Source organism: Oryzias melastigma, linkage group LG3 (assembly GCF_002922805.2).
Source record: "Oryzias melastigma strain HK-1 linkage group LG3, ASM292280v2, whole genome shotgun sequence".
Classification (NCBI taxonomy): Eukaryota; Metazoa; Chordata; class Actinopteri; order Beloniformes; family Adrianichthyidae; genus Oryzias; species Oryzias melastigma.
Genome location: NC_050514.1, coordinates 27,972,721 through 27,995,970, shown reverse-complemented (window position 1 = coordinate 27,995,970; position 23,250 = coordinate 27,972,721). Strand labels below are relative to the sequence as shown.

Genomic DNA, 23,250 nt, shown 5'->3' with positions numbered 1-23,250 from the left:
AACAAAGCCCATCCTAATGATGAAAAATCTCATGCTTGACTGTCTTGCACTTTTAATTCAACTAAAGCTGTTGCAGCAGGACCTTTTTTTTCTTTTTTTTTCTTTTTTTACACACAGGATGGGTTTTATTTTGAAAGTAACTAGTGTGTGCTGCTTTCAAAACTAAAAGTTACAACTTTTGTATACATAAACATATAAACACTGTTTATTTAAAAGCTACATATATAAATAAATATTTAATTGCTAAAAAAAAGCATAAATATTGTGCACTTTTTAAATGATTAGGTGGGAATTTATGGCTCTCGTTGGGTTCTGGAATATAAAAAACTAGAGCCAATGACTCTTTTAGCATTAAAGATTGCAGACCCCTGCATTAATCTGAGCTTTTTCAAGCGTCCAGTTTTCTGATCCAACGCGATTTGAATTAAGAAACACTCAGAAATGCAGTTTTAAACGTAAATTCTATAATATAGGTTCTCCACTATTCTGAAAATGCTGCAAGAACATGATAAAAACACAAAAAAATAGGATTCCCATTCTAGTGGGTCTTTAAAGGGTTAACCCAGGGAGGAAGTCTTTAATGTTACCTGCAACGCATTGTCAATCTTCACGTTGAGCTCCTTCAGCTGGTGCTCTGGGATGTTGGTGTTGTTGGAGCAAAAAAGCTGCTGAACCTGGATGCCTGCCAGGCAGCCGTCACGGCCCCTCTCCCTCAGCCTCGCTGTGGCCTGGAGACACAGCAGCAGAGCTCTGGTCACACCACAACACCAACAATGCTAAAAAATAACTTAATCTTCTTTATTTTTGTTCAAACCAATCTGAAAACTGAGTGTTGTTGGTCTAATGTTCTGCATGCCATGGTTTAGGAGATAAATCAACCCACTACTCTCCTACACTCACAGAGGTTCACAGACAACCTACAGCTCAGGAAAGAGGAAATTGTGACTGGAAATCATACGCGACTGGAATTCCTCAGGAATGTGTAACAAGCTGGGCTTCACCTCGCAGTCGAGCCTCATCTTTCCAGACCTGGAAGCGTCTAGGGGCCGTGGCTACATACCTCAGCTACGCCTTTCCATGAGCGCGAGGCTTCCTCAAGCTCCGACAGGGGCCCGAGGTCAGAGCTTTGAGAGCGGGCGTTGGCACAGCGCTCTTGGGCCTGTGCAAGGGCTTCAGCCAGACAGGACTGAGCCACGGGCTGGACCTTCTGCAAAGCCTGCGATAGAAACTGGAAATGGACCTGCATCACCGTGAGGAAGCACCGACCGAGCACCTGGAGAGACACAATGCAGATTACGCTTACAACAGAGCACGTTATTAGGAATGTTTCAGCAGAAAACCTCAGGTAGGACCTCTGATAAAATCTAGAGCAGGGTGGGCACTGAGGGCCACATTCCTGCTCGTTTTTTCAACATACTCTGCTCTGGCGTGTTCCAGTTATCTGGACACACCTGATCCAGGTAATCAGCTGTGAGGATATCTGATAAACAAGCAGACGCCCTGGCCTTTAGGGCTTGCACACCCCCGACTTTAGAGTAGAAATACCCTGAAGCTGAGGGACAAAAATGTCCATACTCATGACAGATGTCATCGTTACGTCCATCACCAAAAAAAAGTGTTGCCAATAAAACAAAGTAATCATTATAAAACTTTATAGTTTTTCTTTAATGTTTAGTACGTTTCTAGAACCAAAGAAATCTTTAAACAAAACACCTCCTTTTGTGCATGTGAAGAACCCGAGGCTAAAACTATGTGGCGGTGATAAGTTTGCCGCTGTATATTTGGCTGAGGTTGCTGGGCAGGCGTGACATTTGTCTTGGCTTGAGTTACAGGATACAGACCAAAATACTTGAACAAAAATGTGGCATGTTGTAAAAACGGTGTCGCTCCATGAGACTGCTGCGTCACCTGACACAGTTTGACCACTAGAATGCAGATCTGTCATTTAGCACTCCACCGCTGCTCCAACGAATGAGTCAGTCCAAGAGAACAACCTCAATAAACTCGTAAAAAAATAAAAATTTATCAGTTAAGTGTTGTTCTAATTATTCTACATGGTTTTCCAGAACATATATCCCAATGGGAGTGAACCTGAGATGCAAACAGAAATGTAAAAGAATATGGACTGCATGGATTTATATTTGGACTTTAAGACAGAACAACTTGTATGTTAAATTACAGAAACGTATGAAATAAACATTCTGAGTGTCAGAAAGTGTTTTTCTGTGTTTTGGATTTATATTTGCTGTTGTGTACAAATGTAGGAAAAGGTGGGAAACCTGGAATTCTGTGGGATCCACATCACTCATCGGATGTGTTTAATATATTTTGTTTGCCAAGACAAGACATTAGCCTCATTTACAAATTAAGAAGAGACATTGGAGTCTAGGGTTGCCACGATTAGTCGACTAATCGACTATTAAAACAGTCGATGATTAATTTAATAGTCGATTAGTCGTTACTTTATGTTTTATGGAGTTAGAGTGTGGGAAAGTTATAATGGCATTCTGCTAGCTTTTTGGACTACTTTGGCATTTTTTAAGGTTTTTTAGGTTAATTTGGAGTTTAGCTGATATTTCGGCTACTTGCTAGCTATTTTGGTAAATTTAAGATTTTTTTTTGCTTTTTAGGCTATTTTGGAGTTTAACCAATGTTTTAGCTAGCTTTCAGCTTCAGTGATTTTAGCTATCAATTTCATCAGCTTCAGCAATCAAATTCAATTTACAGCATTCCAACTAACATTATCGCAGGTATGCTATACATCTAATTTTTAGCTAATTTACAGCTAATGATGGTTAAGATTGTAAATGGAGGGGTTTTTACAAAATCCCAGCTTGAAGTCTTTATAAAGCTTACAGTAAATTAAACTTTTATAAAAGCCTGCTAAAGATCTCACATTAAAACACTCGTACTGTGAGCAAAAATACTGTAAACTAATTTTTGGTAAACTGCACTAAAATTTGATTAAAACTAGTAAAGTCAAAGATCAAGTTATCTTGGGGCAGTAGACTAAAAGCTTAATATAAAAAGGCAAAAATGTTGTAGTTTTTGTCTAATAGCACAAACCAAAAAGGCTAATTTATTTTGAAACCATCCATTACATTTACATAAAATTATTTACTTCAGATAATATTAAAGACCCACTTCCATCATCTTTTGAGCTTAATATTTCTTAATATTTGTCCTCCAAAATTGGAAAAATGGCACCAAAACATGTTATGAAAACAATTTTTATTAAAATGAGTCTTTAACCCGATACTGACCAGATGAAAAACAAGTAAGTAAAGACCTAAAACAATCAGTTGAAAAGAGCAAATCTGTATAAAATAAGAAAATACAACATGGAAACTGTTCAGAACCATGTTTGTGGAGATATGTGGTCTGTGCAAATAACAGATAACAGTAAACTCAAGGTGTGAAGGCTGAGGATTGTAGCGTGTGCTGCACATTATTCAAATAAAAAAGACCAACAGGATCACAAGCTTTAAGATATAAACAAAAATCTGTTAAAAGAAAACGCTTTGATAATGAAGCAAGTAACAGAAGAAGGAGGATTTGGTTGCAACACAAGATAATGGAAAACACATGTTATTGGCTGTGCAGGATCCCACACAGTCATGGAAAATATGAGGAATGAAGAGCAGCACAGCCCAGCTGAAGTTGGCCCCTTTCACAACCAAACAAGGTAACTCCTGAATCAATCACGTTTATCCTTCTGCCTTCAGAGACCACCTGCATATCAATGCATCTGAGGGGAGAGCCGAGATCCAGAGCGTTGGGATGTTCACACAACTGTACGGCTGTCAGATCTCGGGAAAAAGAACTAACTCCGTGCTTTAGCTGGTTAATATCAAAGTATGTTTCCGACTGTTTTTTAATTCTTGCATTTACAGGAAACAGGAAGGTGGTCTGTCTGGCCAAGTCACAAAGATGTCAGAAGCACATCTAGATAAGTTCTATTTTAAGGGATAAACTGAAGTTTCAGCTAAAATGAGGCAACGGTCATATTAACATCAAACATAAATTTAAAAAATGACTTAAATTTAGAGATTTAAAGTGTTATGTCCAAACAGCTGTTTTTAAATCCCTCTCCAATCATCTTTTAAACTATTTTCATAGTGTTTCCAGTGATCTTTTAATCATCATTATGCCGTTTTTAGCCAAAATCAAAGTACCTGTATCATTTTCTAGGACATAGTTTCTGTCTTTAAAAATCTTTACAGCTCCAATAAATCCATATATGCCAAATTCACACTGAGAATAGCATATTCAACAAATTCTCACTTGTATTTGTGTATGCTACCAATATGCACAGGCTATATATCAGTGTGCCACTCCCAACCAACCACACTCTGAGCTGAGATTTAGAGTCTACTGAAGGGCAACAATGCCTGGAGCAGCTAGAGAGTTGAAAGAGAAGGTTTTGGTTGCAGGATGACCACTCCCTGCTGAGCAACAGAGCAAAGTGAAACATAATGCCCAGAAATGTTGATACACCCACCAACAGACTATGCTACATTTCAACATGAACCAGCAAACGATCCTGTCTTTTATAGAATTCTATTAAAATGACCTTTTTTTTTTAGCAACAGGTATTTTCAATCCCCAGACTCCTCATGAACATGTCTTTTGTAGAACAGCTGCAGACAAAGGTGTTGCATTTCAAATGTTTAAAGTGGGACTACTTTTCCAGTTGTCTGCCGTTGCTTCTGTCGGTCTCTGGTCTTTGCTTTATGGTTCTAACTTACCAGCTCTGCAAACAGCCCAAAGACAAACTGGGACATTTTCGTGGATAATTGGCAGCAGCGTCACTCTGAGAAACCAGAAAGCCACAGTGCGCTTTGATAAAAAAAAAAAAAAAAAAGGTTTTTTTTAGACAGCACTGAACTTTGGGGGTTCTCAGGAACAGAATGGCTGAGAGGGGGGACGACAAAGAGGAAAATGAGGCTTCAGCTGGGGGGAAACGAGGGCTAAAGCCTGACATACCACAACTCCCCTAACTCAGACATGTATTTGGTTCATTTTAAAGAGTTCAGTGCACGCAGCTGCCAAACAGCATTCCTCAACTTAGAAAACCAACATCCACTCTCCAGTCTAAAGCACATCAGAAGAACCAGCCTGCATTAGCAGCGATTATAGCAAACTGCCAAAAAAGCTCATGTCTTCAGTTTTCCTCTTACTACACTTAAGGCTAACAAAAAAACAATGTTAGAGCCAAACTTTGACACAGTCACAGATAAAGCACTAGAAGAAGATGTAGACATCCAACTCCAAAGCTAGGATGTATGATTTACACCTGCTATAGAGGAGCTTTGCAATGCAGACAGGAGCGGTAGTACACATTCCTTATTTGAGCTTGGAAACAAAAAAAAGCAAGTCATTGTGAATTCAGTTTTTAGTTAGTTTATCATTGTCTAACAGTTCTGGAGTGAAAAAGTTTCATTTGAATTTTTTTAAATTCCTATTTAAAAAAAATAGCAAGGATGCCCATATAAACAAAGATGAATTATGAAAAATTGCATCTTGGAAAAAAAGAATAAAAAACAAAATTATATATATATGATTTTCAATGGAAGAGAGAGATTTGAATAAAGAAATACAATTTTATGTCTCTTTTTCTAAATATAGGTCCACCATCATGAGAAACATGCTGCAAGAACATGTTAAAAACACAATTTTCATCACAAAAGTCATACAGAACTTACAGCACATTCCATCCAGACCAAAAGCCTTACTCAAATATATTTGGTTGTAGGAAACTAGACAGTCCATTTACGTCTGCTGATTTCATTTCACAAGTATTTATTGTGTTTATGGAGTTCAGTGCATGTATTAACAAGCCAAATAAGAATACATTTTTGAGCAGGCAGTCTGAGGTTTAACAAATGTTTCCTTATGCCCAGAGCCAGACAGCAAGTGTAAGTGCCAACCCATGCGGTTGAAACTTTTACAGAGCTGGGCTTCCTCTAATATTTATCTGTACAAATCCACAACCACGGAGAGTCAGATTTACCGGCTGTGGTGCAAAAGTGTTTCCTGTTTTGGGCTCAGCCACATCCACAGGCGTTATACAAAGAAAAAAAAAAGAAGGTAGTGAATGTGTACTCTGTTACAGAGTTAGGGAGAACAATAAAGGATTATGATGTAGCGGTGAGGGGCTAGCAGCAGCCACAACTATAGGTGGACTGTTGTTTTACAGCCACTGGATCTTACTTACACTTTCTGCACTGGTTCCACATAGTGCATAGAAAAAATGAATAAATGCTCCTGGTTAAGTTGTGCTTTTTAAAAAATATCTCGTTAGATGTTAGTTTTTGAGACTTGTTATTCCCTTAGCTAAAGAAAACTTATATGAACACATATAAAGGATCCAAATTCTTATTGTGAATTTGCTTAACTGTTTTTTTACAACTGTTTACATTAAGGAAAAAATACTCATTTTTTTCAAATTTTCATTTAAAAAAAGTTGAACAAGAGAGCAGGATAACCTTATATAGAAATCAGTCTGGGCCAGAGAAACATTAAAACCAATTGAGGGTTAGTTTAACACAAAAAAAGCATCAGAAAAACATTTTTGCAGCAATATTTATAATCTTATTTGCCACAATAGAAAATAAAACCTGTCACTTCATATTTGCAATAATTCAAAGGATAACTTGCTGTTTTTTTTTTAAATCACCTATTCTTGATCTTTAAAACTTTTGAGATCTTTAAGACTGAAAAACCCGAGAAGGTTGATCTAATCAGTTAACACAAATTGAAATTATATATATAAATCCTGATGGATATTAGGGGTGTGTCAAAATATCGATATTGCGATACATCACAACATTTAGTCCAGCGATTGATTCTTGATGCATTCCCACCAAGTATCGATCTTTTATTTTTGTTTTATGAGGCTGTTAAATGTCTTTAATGATTTACACATTTTTTGTAAATCTGGAAAAATGTATAGAAAATAAAATTTAGCTCATTTCAGAGCTGCTCAATCCTAATCACAAAGATCTACCAGCATGCCTGTTTTCCAAATTTCTGTACTGCTTTCTGCAGTTTATAGATCCTCAGGATCAGGATTATGCAGCCCTGCTTGTGTAAACAGAAAGCCTGCATAGTCTTTGCAACAATTATTTTGATTAAAAATATTCTAAATATGAATTAGATGAATTACAAATAGAAAAGTCCAGAAAGTTGTGTTTTCTGTCCCCTTTTTGATTGCTAGAGTGCATCTCTTCTCAATCTGCGAGTAGAAATTTCAGCTTTGAGCTAAAAATGGCTTTTTTCCTCACATTCTCAGTGTTTTTTTTTGCACCTCACCCTCACATATTGACACCATCATAACAGTGGACGCGAGAACGCCGCCTGAGCCAAAACGGTGATTCATGAAGCCAATCTTATGACAGTGAGCAGCCGAGCGTATTAGCACCACTTCTATAAGAGTTGTGGAGAATTTAAAGCGCTCAAGTATGTTTAATTATTTCTGACAGATATTATAACACACAGAGGTGACTGTAGTGCATCTTAATAGATGATATACTTTCTCAGGTTAAGAGTGGCTGTGCATGGACTCTTACCTCGACGTCCTGCAGGCTGAAGTCGTTCTGGTCTTTAAAGTTGGCGGCCCCGGCGCTCAGTTCCATCAGCATCTTGGCGATCTCTGGCTTTATTGCGGCAGTCAGCCTACTAGCCGCCTCCATGACGTGTTCCTGCACGTCCTTCAGTTGCATAGCTGCTTTGGAATAGTGAGAGTTCCTGAACACGCTGCTGAACAGGTCTGTGAGAAAGGCGCTGGCCCGGCAGAACACATTGAGCGCATCCAGGTATTTGGAGATGCCTTGCTGGATGTCGGCGACGGCGGTCGTTGTGCCGGATGGCGGCGGGTGGCAGCTGCCGGGCATGCCCACCCCGGCGCTCATGGGTGACGAGGCGGTGCAAGAGGAAGCCAGAGAGGCGCTCAGGGTCCGGCTCAGCTCAGGCATCTGGTACTGCTGGTGCTGTTGCACTTTCTGCTTGGACCCGCCGAGCAAAAAGCGACGCTTGTAGTCCATTTTACTTTCCTGCGCACTACAACAATACATAGGTGGTGCAAAAGCACCGGAAGCTCCTCTTGTTGCAGTTATTCCCAGCGAATGAGTCCCAAAGTCTCCAATCCAACAGTACGGAGGCGGATCAAGTTATGGAGAGGGACAGCTTAAGGATTCCACCTGCCGGAGGTTCATTTCAGTTTGCCGTGTGCAGAAGCAACGCTGAATGAAATGCTTACATGCAGCCCTGCTGCAGATGTAACGTATAAACTTTAAAAAAACAACAGAAACACGCCCCCAGATGTTCTCCTTCCAGCTCCTGACAAAATGATCATAACAGAAGGGTAAAAAGTTTCACAGCCAGGGCCTAAAGTGCATCAAATTTCCTTCAGATCCAGAGAAAATAAATCCTTCATTTACGTATTTACATATAAACTCTTAAACCAGCCTGCAGTAAAAAATAGAAAATCCTTTTAAAAGGGTAAAGCAAAAAAAAAATGCATCCACGGAAATGACACACTGGTCAACAGCACAAAAGAAAAATGGACCATTAAAAAAAACGAATAAATGCTGGAAACAGTGGATGTGGCTTCTGCAGAGGAACAGTGGGAGGTGCAGGGCAGACAGATCCAGTCCGTCTCAAATCCCCTTTAAAACCAAAAAATAAGCAGGACTCTGCAGGCAGTGAGCGTGCGGCCAGCTGATAGCTCTGTCTGCCCGTCCGATGTCTCCAGCAGCTTCCTGGTTCGTCCCCCCGTCTGCTGGCTGAGGTAGATATTACTCACTGTGGAAACAAATGTGCTTCCAAAACTTGCTGCTCTCTGCGGATGCAGATTAGAGCAACAAAAGCACAAATGTATCTGTAAGGCCTCTAGGTCATTTCCTAAAAGGGGAGAGGACAGAGACAAAGAGGGAAAAGTTTACGTCACGTCAAAAAGGAAGGATGAGCATCATTTCAACAGCTTTACAAACACATCCAAATGCTTTTTGGCTGAGAGTCAGAGCATGACAAAAGCATCTACGAGGCAGGATTACAGAGCATCCAATAATTATTCTCCGATTAATATGCGAGCTTAAAAAAAAAAAAAAACGTTTCTGTACAAAAATTCATTTTTGACGTGAGAAAAATAAGTGCAGAAATCCTCCAATACTATCACAAAAGTTGCCGTAAATAGCGATAAATCGTTACCTTAAAAGTTTACATACATGCTAAAACAATCACATGGCGGCTTAAAGTATTTAACAAATCAAATAGTCTTTTAACCATTCGAATGGACCCTTTCACGTTGTTGACCAATCAAATGGAGCCCTTTTATGTTAGATGCCCGCTTCCTATGTAAACGAGGATCATTTTTAGTTTAATTGAAGTTAGTTTGACTTTTATTTACCATATTTTCCGGAGTTTAAGTCGCAGTTTTTTTTTTTTCATATTTTAGCCAGGAGTGCGACTAATACTCAGAAGTGACTTATTTGGTTGTCTTTTAGCGGTTGTTTCCTCTAACAACAGCTAGAGGGCGCTGAATCTGAGTATAACTATTTGCTACTGCCAGCAGCAGAAGGTATCGTCCAAAACAAACATGGAAGAGAATCTGATTGTTTTCCTCTTAAACGTTAATATTTTTCTTTTACAGATCAAAAGATTAGTATTCTTGTATTTATTTATTTTTTTTTTTTTATCTACGCTGGGCTTGACGGATTGGTTCTGAAGCCCCAGACTTTTCTCCCAAAAGTGCGACTTGTACTTCAGAGCGACTTATGATGGTTTTCTTCGTCTTGATTCGACATTTTTTGCTTTTGCGACTCATACTCCGGTACGACTTATACTTCGGAATACGGTAAATAAAACTCTTGGGGTGAAATGGAAACAATGTAGGGCTGGGCAATAAAATGCTAACTTTACGATATATCTTTTTCTCAATAGATAAAAAGGCTTTTTGGTATTTTGAGAGTCCGAAATGTACAGTATTGCCCTCTTTGGTGAGTACAAGTAAGAGATTTAGCATCTAATTATTTACGTTTATTACCTCTCATTTTGGCAATTTTTTTAGACCTCTCCACTTCCTTTGCCTGCGCGCAAAGTAAACAAACGCTCACAACTCACAAGTCCCAACACCCTTGCGGTCATTATCGCATTATCGCCTGATATGAAAAAAAAAAAAAAAATCAACTTGTAAAACATTCCAAAATTCCCTAAAATGATGTATTCATCGTTTTAGTTGTGCCATTTGTTCATGCATCGCATGTCATATCGTCATCGCAATATTGATCACTAATATCGCACTCCTTAAGTGCGTCCAGTCGCACCCTCTTATAAAAGACTATTTTGACGTCTTTTGGTCTTTTAAACTTATTAAAAGCAGCGTTGCCAACTTACTAAACTCTCAAAACTGGCAGTAGTGCAATGAAAACAAAGATGCATGTTTTCCAATTCTAAAAATATCCTCCAGCTAAAGAAAGTAGAATAAAAACGAGATTTAACCATGCAGAACTAAGAAGAAAACAAGAAGTTTTAACAAGTCTGCATAAAATGTTTTCCAAAGGGTAGTGTAAAGAGAAGTTTGATTAAATGTTAAATTTAGTCCACTTTCCATTACATCTATGATAGTATCTATGTTTTAAGAGGCTGAACCAGTTCATAGCCGTTTAATTTTGCAGACAAAAACTGAAAAATAAGAATATAAACAGACAAATTGGCACTTTTTAGTTCTCTGTGTGTTTTTTCTTCACGTTTTAGATTTGCCAGAATAATATGTGGCTAAGAACAGGTAAAATATATATTTTTTTTCATTTTAAGATCCATCATAAATGTAAATCAAACAGGATCTACTGTTAGGTCAAGATAAACTGCCATTTGTCTTACTGGATACAGAAGAAGAAAAATAAATCAGATCACTTCTAGAGCATTGTCTTGCAGAAAATAACAGTCATTTTATGCATAATGATGCTAATAAATCTTTTTGAGTTCACACTTTAAGCTGTTGTTCTGCAACAGCCTGTGCTCTCCCAAGCAGAGCCGATAATTAACCCACGAGAGTTTTGTTTTACATGATAGATTTTTGCAAACAGCTGTGGTAATTACAGGAAGACAGAAAAGTTAAGATAAAATATTTGTATGGTCAATAAAATTTGTGAAAAATAGGATGGGTAATGAATTGGAATCATTTAAATACAATTTTATATAACGTGAAACTAAATATTAAGAAATGTGATTGCAAGTGGCTAAAAACATCCTCTTTCATTTTGCAAAAGTCCTTTATATTTATCTTTTTGTTTATCATTTGGTTTACATCTTTTCTGGTGTGTTTCCTTATAAAATTCAATCTGCAGGATCTTCCACCACATTTAAACAATCAAATTTACATATTTAGGCAACTAAAACATGCAACATGCAGTCGGCTTTCACTCAGAGATGAAGTCAATTCCGAAAACTATTATTTGTTGCAGCCACCCAGAAACCCCTGTTTCCCTGCAGGACTGTTTGAACCACAATTTTCTGAACCAAGTGGTGACATCCAAAACCATTTGGTCCAGAGCTGTGGTTTAAAGCTGTACATTGCTAGACGATTACTAACAGCAGACCTCATATCTTTGGCAACGTCTGCTTTAGCAAAGCACAGATGCAGAGAGAATTCCTGCAAGCAGCCATTGTTGAAAAACACTGAGGGGTCTGTTGGGCTGCTGCACATAGTAAAAGCCACAATACTTTCATTCTTTCTGACTGCACTTTCTCACTATGGTCCTTTTACTTCAAAAGTAGAAAACTGTACCCCACTTGGATAAAGAATATTTGACTTTCTAAGAGTAATGCAACTATAGAAGTGTCAAAAATATATTAATCTACAGTATGCTGAAAATTATATATTTTTTTTAAATGGGGGGAAAAGCTTCAATAAAGGTAACAAATCTAGATTTGAAGCACAAAATATTAATTGCTGTGCATGCAGCTATAGCCATATGAAACATTTACTCTGTAATCTTAGTGTAGTGTTTTTGGAGTGTGTTAAACCCTGTAAAAAGAAAAACTATTTTTTCCAATAGATAAGATCATCCAGGTTGCTCCGATTTTAAGCTAAACATCTGTGTAGCTGATTCCATTACGCATCTCCACCAACATTTTCCTGTCCTCCAAGCCCTTCTTCCCTTCACAAACACAGAGGTATGCCCAGAAAGTACATAAAAAAGAAGAAAAAAAGCCCCTTTTATCTGTCCTGGACCACTAAATGAACTAAGTGTCAAGCCTGGAGGGAACTGCTGACTTCCTCGTGAAAGGGAACAGGACAGAGTTTTGTCCTTTTAACTTCTAAACTCAAAGGATTTGGTCAATATTTCTGACATTATTCTAAAATATACTCCAACGATTCTTCAAATACTTAAACATTTAACAAAAAATATTACCTTATCACCACTTTTTAAGAGAGAAGTATTTAAAAAAATGCATGTAATCATTTTAATACCAAAAAGGGTCATTCTAAAAGCTATATTTTTATGTCAAATCAATAATTATGTGAATTAAAGCAGATTAAGCTATATATTTCTTAAACTATTTCGTATGTTTAGCAAATGGCTTAACAATACCTACAAATTCTATTGATTATTTAAATAGAAAATAAGAAGTTTGATCAAATATCTTTCAACAAAAAGCAAACCACTACTCTTAAGCCTCAAGAAAAGCTAAGAAAAGTATAGACCTTGGGCATGACACTGTTAGATCTCTAAATCCCAAGGATTACAGGTACAGTAAGTATCTGCAAGGTGCCCCACAATACCTGCTGGCTGACATACTTAAAGGGTATTAGCCTCTGCAGGCCAGATAGTAAACCTGACTATTAAAGGTCAAGTGCTCCAGCATTTTCCACTGTTTGACTGAATCTTTTTTTTTTTCTTCAATGAACAATTAATATTAATTATGGATATTAACTATATCCATCAATACACAAACAATAAAACACAACAGTTTATTTGCTAAAGTGTAAATATTTTTTTATAGAAAATAAATGTACAGTGATTTGAAACATGTTTTCCCTGTAAAATACACAAAGTATGTTATACTACACAGCGGTGATGTAATGCCATGAAGCAGGACGTAATGATTACAAACTCTCTGCACTGTCATTGTGTAATATGGAGAAAAATTCTTGACATAACAAAGTTTCAATCATCCCCATTTTGCAACTGGAGTCTTTGCGTGTTTGAATGTACTTGTCATAGAAATGTGCACATACAGTACAGGCGATGAGGATACAGCCAAAAGCGATTATGTTAGAATATATTTTGGTGATATACCTCCACAAAAACAAGAGACCAGAAAACTGAAAATAATGGATTTTTCATCACAAAAGCATGAAAAGATTAAAGTTTTCATGAGGCTCCATGTGTCATTTTTAGGAGTAGGTTCTAAATATTCACTTCTGACATTTAAATAAACTGCACTTGTAGGAGTAACAGCTCAGTCAGAGATTCAGCTCTGTTGATATGACTACTGTACATAAACAGTCTTATCTTCTAGCTCCCCAACTCAAAAGTGTGATGAGACTCAGACAGCAGCTCTTGAAAAGAATAGGTGTCTAGTCAGGCCTGTTATGTGCAAAACCTTCATTATTGACACCACTGTGCAATTAAAGTTCTCCACTGCTGAAGACACAAGCAATTGTACAAAGAAAATCTCACATTTGTAATGAAAAATAACTTAAAATATAATATTAGCTGCCAATAAAAATGAATAACTTTTTCAGTGTACCACTAATTTTCCCTACACAACAAAAATGATCTGATATCCAGTCAATATCCCACATGACTGACAACAACCAACACATATTTTAGATCCTAATTGTATTTATTAAACCACAAATGGTAAAATTGCTCACTAAAACTCACAGTCAATTTAACCGCTTTCCACCACCAACTAACAGCTCATTAAGCCCCTTTTTACTGGAGTTTATGGAGATTGTAAACATGAAGAGTGAATCAAAAACCATGTTGAAGATGCCAAACGTTACAGGGCTGCTGTGCTGCCCTCTCGTGCCACCAGCACACTCCCAGCACATAACGCAAAGGTTTAAGAGCAGAACATCTTCACACACAGAGCCAAAAACCTTTACTGCTTCCTTTCCTCATGACATTTATAGTCCTTGGGGACAAAACTGTGAATTGAGAGAGCACACTGCTGGCTAATCCTAATTCTAGTGGCAGCCAGGTTAACAAAACTTTGTTTTTACAATAATTTTTAACTATAATTAAACAGAGAACCAAAACGTCAAAGTTTAATCAGCAGGGAGAAGTATCCCTTATTAATAAAAAATTTAAGAAAAGAGAAAACTAAAAGTGAAGGTTTAAAACATAAGAAAAAAAAGGAAAGTTTATTTGTAGTTCAAGCGCTTTTACATCTTTTTTCCTGTGTCAAAGTTTCACTTCTCTGGCCTTCAGATATCTCTACTAAATAAAGAACTCGACACTGCAATAGTGGAAAGATTGAACTTTAAATTAAAGCTTTATATTAAAGAAAATAGTTTGTTTGTGTATTATTTTTGACAAATCAAAGCCTGAACATTTACTTAAATTTGTAACTATAAAAATGAACCCATTAATGTTTAAACAATTTAATTTTTTACAACAGGGCCACTGACCTCAAACAACAATATAACAATAAAAAATGACAGATAATAAATAGCATTGAAATATAATAAATAAAACAGTGAAAGATTACTTCCTTTTAACAACACTGTGACTTTACAGTGACCTGAAAAAATTACATAGAAAGTTGCTTTGATGTGTAGATTTTTCCTTTTCAGATTTTTTCTGGTGGTATAAAGTGGAAAGTTACATTTTAAGATGGCAGCTGGACTAACAAAGCAGATTTTCTGATTCCTTAAAACACAATGTTTTTCAAAACACTTTACATTTTGTTTGTAACTTTTGGATTTCAAAACTGACTTTTGCTTGCAATATGGTGGCACAAAAATCCCTCCATACAGCAGAAAACTAAAAACTGTCATTTGATAAAGCTTAGTTGCTTTATACAAACTACAATCAGTGGGCCAAAAACTCCCTGCTCTGTTCTGAAGTATTCATTTACAGACAAACAGATCCACGAACGTCTTCATTTTCATCGTCAGTGCTGGCATGTGGATCAAACCTGACCTCCGATATTGCTCGCCATTTTTGCAGCACCGGTAATGTTAGCTTGGGATCGTGGGGGGCTATAAGATAGCGAGTGTGTGTAAAAAAAGAGATAATTACTCCCTGATAACAGTCCCAAATTAGACTCGGTGATCCCTACCTCCTGCTGCTCCAAACAGGAAGCACCTACTGTCTCCAAGAATCTTAAAGACTTCTACTGAGAACTAAACAGCTAATTCCGAGTCATTATCTTTGTCAGAATAACTATTCTTGCTCTGCTACCTTTTTAAACATTTTCTCTGTATTATTTTCTAATAGTTTGTTTTTTCTATCTTGCAAGTTTTTCAAGTCATAAACTGACCAGATTACTGAAAAAAAGTACAATATAAGTATGTGGTTCCACATCAAACGTTTAAAACATTTGATTCAGAGATTCTCCCGAGCCCACAATCAAGTGGTAGGGGGTGTGAACTTCCAACAAGCTCACTTCTGATTGTCCAGAGTAGTTGCCATTAAGCCGGACCAAACCGTACCATTTTTTGACACCAGGTGGTTGTAGGTTCATAGAAAAATGGAACGGACCAGTTAGGGCGGAGCTTGAATTGCCTGGTCTATTCTAAACTGGACCAGACCGTACCGCTCAGTGAAAGAGGCTTTAGAATTGGGGAAAAAAAACTACTGAATTGACTTAATTTAATTAGATCCAGAAGTAAGCCACTTTATGTGGGTGATGTCACACTCGCGTAATCCAGTCTTCATATACATTCAACAGTTTTACACCACGACAGCAGTTTCTATATAAGAAATGCTAATAGGGAAATAACCCTGACACTATAGCAAAATAGTGTCAATATTAGACACATTGTCATCAGCTTTGTTGGCTATCCAAGAGGACACCCAAACAAACACATGTGATGGAAGTGTCTATCTGTGTGCACTGGCTCTGTCCCAACCCAGTTCAATGACCCTCCTCCAGCAGGGGGCTGCTCAGGGCTAATGTTAGCTCCACTTCTCCACTCAACATACATGTCAGCTGCCTAGATTAACAGGAAAAGGGGGTTAAGGTTTCCTGTGGCAAGATATCTGTCGCCAGCAACAAACACGTCACCCCAAGTAGGCAGAGGGAGTTTGAATAGATGCAAGGATTTACCTGAACACACAAACAACTGCACTGACCTAAAAAGTCAAGTTTAGGGATTCTTGCAAAAAACATCAATACTTTCAGATTTCTTTATGTGGACAGCGTATGGTGTCTGCAGAAACGGAGTGTTTATATCCACTCCTAAAGATTGTCAGAGGCAGGTCAATAGATTGGGAAGGGGCAGCTGTTACCAACGCTGACAGCTTCTAGTCCGTCTGCCTTTGTGAGGCAAACAAGTCTAATGCTCAAGCCACAAGCCCAACATTAGCTCTCTTATGAAGTCTATTTCAGCCTGCATGGGCAAAACAGCTGCCCAACAGTCCACACCGTTTTTAGACACTCCAAAATGTTCAGCTCAGAGCAGAAAAAAATGTTCTCTTCTACATCTGTTGCCAATGAAGCCGTGGAATGCATTTCCCCAAAAGCCTCTTCATGTGGGTTCAAATGAGCGCACACACACACACATACGACAGTCAGAACAAAAACAATATGGTGCTAACATCCCAACAACATATATTGGAGGAACAAAGACAATTCTGATTGAATTCGAAACTAAAATCACAGCCCAAGAATGCACACTTCCGCTGAGACATTTTGGTCAAAGCGTTCATCAGATTGAATAATCTTAAAACCAGCAGACGAGTCGAAGAGGTCAGTCCAAATGACAGGACAAGTGCCGTGAGCAACTGTGTGACAGGAGCTGAGCCAGGCTCCTCTGGCCCTCAGAACACAAGGAGGGTATTGTGGCAGTCTGTCCTCCTCATACCAGTGCTCAGGAAAAAAAAAACACATGCACATGCAGCTGCATGGCTTCAAGAGAGGAAAAATGCATTGGCTACCGTTTATTATTACATGGAAGATTAGATCCTCCATCATCTAGATTTGAATGTTTTTAGGTTTAATCCACAACAAATCGTTTAAAGTTTTTGAATGTCATTCTGATCCAAAAGTTAATATTAGGATTAGTGCTGCCACAAATGATTATTTTAAAAGTTGACTAATCACCGATTATTTTTTCCGATTAGTCGACTAATCGGGTCATGAGCAAACTAGATGTAAAGCACACATCTTAACCATCATTAGCTTTAAACTAACTAAAAACTAGATAGAGAGCATTACCTGCGATAATGCTAGTGTGAATGCTGTAAGCTGAATTTGGCAGCTGAAGATGCTAGTGCTGATACCCAAAAACGTGGAAGTTGATAGCTGAAGATGCTGAAATTAATAGCTGAAAATGCTGAAGCTGATAGTCAGCTAAAATATTAGTTAAAAGCCAAATTAGCCCAAAAAAATTGAAAAAAAAAAACTAAATTAGCCAAATAGCTAGCATGCAGCTGAAATGTTAGCTTAACTCCAAATTAGCCTAAAAAAAAGCCTATATTAGCCAAAATAGCTAGCATGCAGTTGAAATATTAGCTACACTTCAAAATAGCCTAAAAATCCTTAATAAATGCCAAAATAATCCAAAAAGCTAGCAGAATGCTATTGCAACTTTCAACTTTACTACAGTCTGACTCCATATAATATAAAGTAACAACTAATCAACTATTAAATTAGTCATCGATTAGTTGACTAATCGTGGGAGCCCTAATTTGGATGTATTTTGGTATGTCTTAAAACCAGAAATATGTGTATTAAAAAAATCAAAAATACTACGACTCCACTTTAAACATTATATAAAATAATTCACATCTAAAAACCCAATTAAAAGAGTGACTGTGACTTTAATGAAATGCCTTTCAGTGTTGGTCAAACAGCTAAACCTCAGATATGCTCTACAAATAGTCATAAACAATAGAATGTGTTTAGCATGGCCAAACGCTGGGCTTTAACAAGTGAGAGCTGTGGTGAAAGGCTCTGACGTCAGCTCCATTCATGAAGGCTAGTAGCAACCTGTGGGGATGAAAATGCTTCCCTCAGCCTATATTGAGCGAGCTTTATAGCGAGCTTGCAGGTTGTGTTGCATTCCAGTCATCAAGACGCTTTATTTTAAGAAACCACAAAAAGTAGAATGTAATTTTACACTTCACGAGTCAAAAAAGGAAGATGCACTTCCTTGCTTCTTGTCAAACAGTAGAGATAAGCAAGTGAGAAGATGTAAAAAGTTATAAAAAATGTAATAGAGGTGTAAAGATTAACCAATTTCATTAATTATTTATTAATTTATATCCCTATGATCCAACCAGATTGATCTGTCTGAGACAAGCAGTGTGAATAAATTTGCCATTAATTTTTTGTTTGTCCACATATTTAATTTACACTTGATTGTCTTGGAAGTAATACAAGAATCTGGAAAACTTCACCTGCATTGTTCAGTACCAGGTATTTATCTCTGAGTCACACTGGTTACAGTTTTCTAAAGATGTCATGGATCGATACGAAGTCGGTGAATTGAATCATTCAATATGAACCAGTATCAACTAGGAATCGCATCAGCAACCACAGATTATGATACGAGTGAAATCAATTTTTAAAGGAATTGATACAACCCTAATATTTAATTTGTATAAATATACTACATGAGGGGTATGTTTTTCTAAGATTTTAGAGTGTTCAATAAATGTTCATCCTGTTTGACTCACGACCCGTTTTGGATTTGGACCCCCTGTGCGATTGAGTTTGACGCCCCTGCAGTAGACCAAAATGACTTACTTTTCTCCACCAAAGTGCATTTTTAAGTAAAGAAAAGATCATTATACTTGTTTAACTTTTACTGAGACATTGTGATTGTGCATATTTAGAAGGTCAGCCATGTTTGTGTGCTCTCCAAAAATGTCAGAGTACCTTATACATTTTACAATTATCGATTATTTAAAATTCATAAAATGATTCAGAATCGTTTTTATGATTGATTCCCCCCCACCACTAATCACCTCTGAATTATTTAGAATAAAGTTAAAATCACTACTTTAATAGTTTCAAGAGTAATTTTTGTATTTTCCACCAACAACCTCTATGGGAGAATATAAAAAAATAATTTCCAGTCGATTGAAGATCGTATTTGTGAGATTGTTAAGGTAGTATTTTTTTTTTTTTGAATGACAGTATTTGATGGTCTAGGATGCATGAGAAGTCATGCTTCTCACTGGAAACATTTGACTGAGGGGCAAATAGCAAACCGCAAACTAAGACTAGACCGGTTTCCCAGGAGACTCCAGCAAAATTTCCCATGCTCCAAGTCCTCATCCGTATGAGCTGCTTTGCTGCTTTAGAATCCGATTTAGTAGGTTTGAAGAAAAGAAAACTACAGGATTAAACAAAGTGTTGCAGAAATTTTGCAAGATGAATCATTTGTAAAAGAGGAAGCAAACGCTTTCCTCCTTAGCGACTGTGGATGTTATTTCTGTGTGTACAAGAAAACTACCATAACTACACTAAAATAAACCAGCCAACAAATAGCTGTTGCATAGTTTAAGATTGCTTAACTGATTTAATATATACATATTTTAAAAACTGTAAAAGCATACAAAGAATGTTGCTAACATTAGCTGTGCAACAGGCACGTTATGTTGTATCAAAACAAGTTTCCAAAATTTGACTGAGGCACCCTTTAGATTGCAATACCCTAAATATCTCAGACTGTTTCTATAAAGTCCAAAAAAATTGTATTTCCCCTTAAATATGCTGGATTTGCTCATTATGAAGTATAAATGACATATTTGAACAAACCAAAGATACTGCAACACTGGAACATCCCCAAACTGTCTCATTTAAATCTAAGCCTGCTTTCCAAAAGGCAGGATGTATAAAAAGCCCCACAGTTCATATATTCAAACCTTGAAGACCTTGGAAGGAATTCCCATTCGATAGGTTTTAAACTTCCCCAAGAAGAGCCTTAGCCGCAACGCTCACCTGTATAATCTTACCCCGAACGTGCAATAACACTAGAAAGCTTCTTTGTTTAAGGAAACATCCCTGGAACTCCACCCGAGGCAATCGCAAACAGTAATCTTGTGACTTTTTGTTGACTTCCTCGCACATGCATCCGGACTGAATGCAAGGCGGAGGAAAAGTGTCACTCCGGGTCAATTCAAATGCTGACAAATGCAGACAGCACTAACAAGCATGGCCGCGTTAAATCTTAAGGTTTCGTTGAGGAAAAAAAAACAATGAAAACATCTATGATCCACACCAGAAACCAAAACAATGTATTTGAGTAAACAAAAGGCGATATTCGTTTCCTGAGTGACTCATATACTCTATGAGAGCGAGGTGTTCTGATACGATCAATTACTGCGATCTTGAGTGTTTGCCAAACTCTGGCTGTAGCAAAGCAGCAACTTTTATTGCAAAAGTTTCCAACAGGAAGGACATCTACAACTATAACAGAACAGTGTTATTATTTCTTCAACTGCTAAATAAAAAGGCCCACTCCAATGAAAAATGTTAACAGGTTCTTGTGGGTTTTTTCTCATGGACATATATAAAGAAAATTAAATGTTTCTTTATGCAAATCGTTGTGAATCAAACAATAAAATGTCTTTGGAAAGCTTCTACAATTGATAGGTTGTGTGTTCCCTGCTCCACTCCATTCCGATGCATCCACTTACAGACTAATTGATTCATGAACGTCTGCCTCACCGGTGTTGTCATCTGAATCAAAACTGTAAGGCTGGATAGCTCCAATATTGTTCACCATTTTTGTTGCAATGTTAATGTAAGCTCGAGGTTCTGACAGTGTGTAAGCTAGCAGGATAAACTTTGGTTTGGTCCAAATTTCTTATATACTTACTATATAGTTCTGTTTTATTGTTGTAGAATGTCTGAATCTACAATTCCAAAATCCTATGTCCTAGAAATTTCCCAGAAGTCTCTGCAAAAAAACAGTGTGCAACAATCCTCACTAGACTGAGGAGTATTAACCACAATGCACTGCATTTGAACAATTTTGATTTGATTTATGTTAGAACACAAAGGATTCATAAAGTATTCATAAAATAGTTGTATTTAATAAGTTGTTACTTTGTTAAATCAATTATGTCATATTTGCCATTAAAAAAAAGTTGTGAGAATAGCATCCAAATGGCTTTTAAAATAGAGGTCACTTTATAGTACAAGACTATATAGACTACGTTCGAATTCCTAACTAGAAAAAACTATATATCATTTGAAAGCAATTTAGAGCCGTGTGCTCTACTTTTTTTTAAAACGACAAATATGACGTCACCATTTCACAAAGTGAAATTCTAAATCAATACAAGCATTTTACAACAACTTTTTAAGAATCCACTGTGTTCTGATCATAAAAAAGTTGATGGTTTATAAAATAAAGAGCTTTTTTTCACCAAAATTGTTCAAATTGTTCAATTTTCCATATTCCCAAATCTAGTGAGCATTGATGCACAGTGGTTTTTCATAAAGACTTCTGGGAAATTTCTAGGGGAATAGATTTTGGAATTGTAGATTCAGACGGCACTACAAAACTATATAGTGCACTATGTAGTGAGGAGTGAAGAAATGCAGACATTGTTTTGTAGAAGTTTTGGTTCAGGGAGGGAATTCCCAAAGAGATGATGGGGAGTGTTGGCAGGCTCACACCACGCCAAAAAAACCACCAACAACTTAGAGCTGAATTTTTAATGAAACACCTTTCTAATGGATCAAAAGTTGATCGGACTTTAAGAACAGAAGAACCACCATTGGAGAAAATCAGTTAAGATTTTAGATTGTGACATCAAAAGTCAAAATTGTCTTTAATGGAGGAAAAACATTGTTTTAAATAATACAAACAATGTACAAATGTAACCATACTGTTGGTTGTGCTTTCAAAATATGGCTAAATAGTTTATGAATGTGTGTAGAGGAGGTTAAGTTAGCTGGTTTCATCGAAACTCTGAGGGTCCAGTGACTTGGTTATGGAAGCACCGTCGCGGCTATTAATACGGCTGGAACGACCTCCATGCATGAAGAACCCAGAACCTTTCAGGAGTGTGGAGTAGGAGAACCCAAACACAGTTTTGGGACTCCGGACCAAAAGTGACTGACACACGACTCAAAGGAGCGAGATAAGGCACTTTTTAAAGCCAAATGTACTAGAATAGCAGGAGAGGAATGAGGCGGTTGTCGTCTGCTTGTCTAACCAACATTCCGGTTCTGTTCGGTGGGGAGGGTCAACAGCAGAAACTTCAGACAGATACCGCCTCGGGTTCGGGGGTCGAGGTTTGCTGCTGGAGCTAAAGCTTCTTAACTCCCGCCTTACCTGCCCCGTGGCGGCTTAAGGTTGTTAAGACCGAACCCGAAGCGGCGCCCGCGGTCATTCACAACTATCCGAATGACAACAGAAACAAACGCTAGCGCCAGACGCTCCTCATTTGCTCGGCGGAGGCACTTCATCAGCAGACATCACGCTGGGTCGGTGTACAGATCTATGAATCTGAGAGTCGACATTCATAAGAACGGCAGTGGCGTGGGAAACCATGTCAATGTGTGTGGCTGTGAAGCTCGATTAATATTTTAGCGAGGAAAAAACGTAAACAATGGCGTTCGAGCAAGGTGCGTCCGATAATTAATGCATCTGCGATGCATTGGTATTAAGCAGGCTAGCTATGAAGCTAAGCTACTATTAGCTGTCCAGCTAGTCTTCTGCGACACGACTGCAGGCAGCACGAGCTCATGTACGCTCCGGCGGTGCCGCCTTACAGACTGTAAACAGCGCGTGCCACCACTATCACCGACAGCAACGACCGGCTTCGATTAAAACACAAGAAAACATGAAGGCGTTGAGTTAATCAAAGCATCGCTCACCAGCTCCAGGCATCCACCCTCTTGACAGCGAATTCCCTGGCTGTGTGTGACCGCTGAACAGCGAGCGTCAATAACACCAGGCACTTCCGGTAGACCTTTCGCAATAAAACCAGCTGACATGTTATATGTAAAAGTAAAAGTTTTCCAAAATAAATCCAATAACATTTTTTTCTTTTGGAGGGGGGTGTGTCTTGTTTTTTTTTTTTTTTAACACATTTTTAGTTTATT

At 37.7% G+C, this 23,250-nt stretch overlaps 1 protein-coding gene across 2 annotated transcripts in view; it reads right to left on the bottom strand.

Moving 5' to 3' along the window:
• The window catches only part of garre1 (granule associated Rac and RHOG effector 1), a 39,173-nt gene extending 16,057 nt beyond the window's left edge, over positions 1 to 23,116 (bottom strand). The window contains exons 1-4 of one of the 2 annotated variants that reach the window (XR_002921729.2): positions 23,023 to 23,116; positions 7,572 to 8,904; positions 1,061 to 1,273; positions 588 to 728 (exon numbers count right to left, since the gene is read on the bottom strand). Coding sequence is in view for 1 of the 2 variants with exons in the window: in XM_024295533.2 (XP_024151301.1) it covers positions 588 to 728; positions 1,061 to 1,273; positions 7,572 to 8,075 (858 nt within the window). In the remaining variant the exon portion in view is untranslated. The remainder of the gene's footprint in view (positions 1 to 587; positions 729 to 1,060; positions 1,274 to 7,571; positions 8,905 to 23,022) is intronic. The other variant, XM_024295533.2, reaches the window with a different exon arrangement.
• Positions 23,117 to 23,250: the final 134 nt, after the last annotated feature.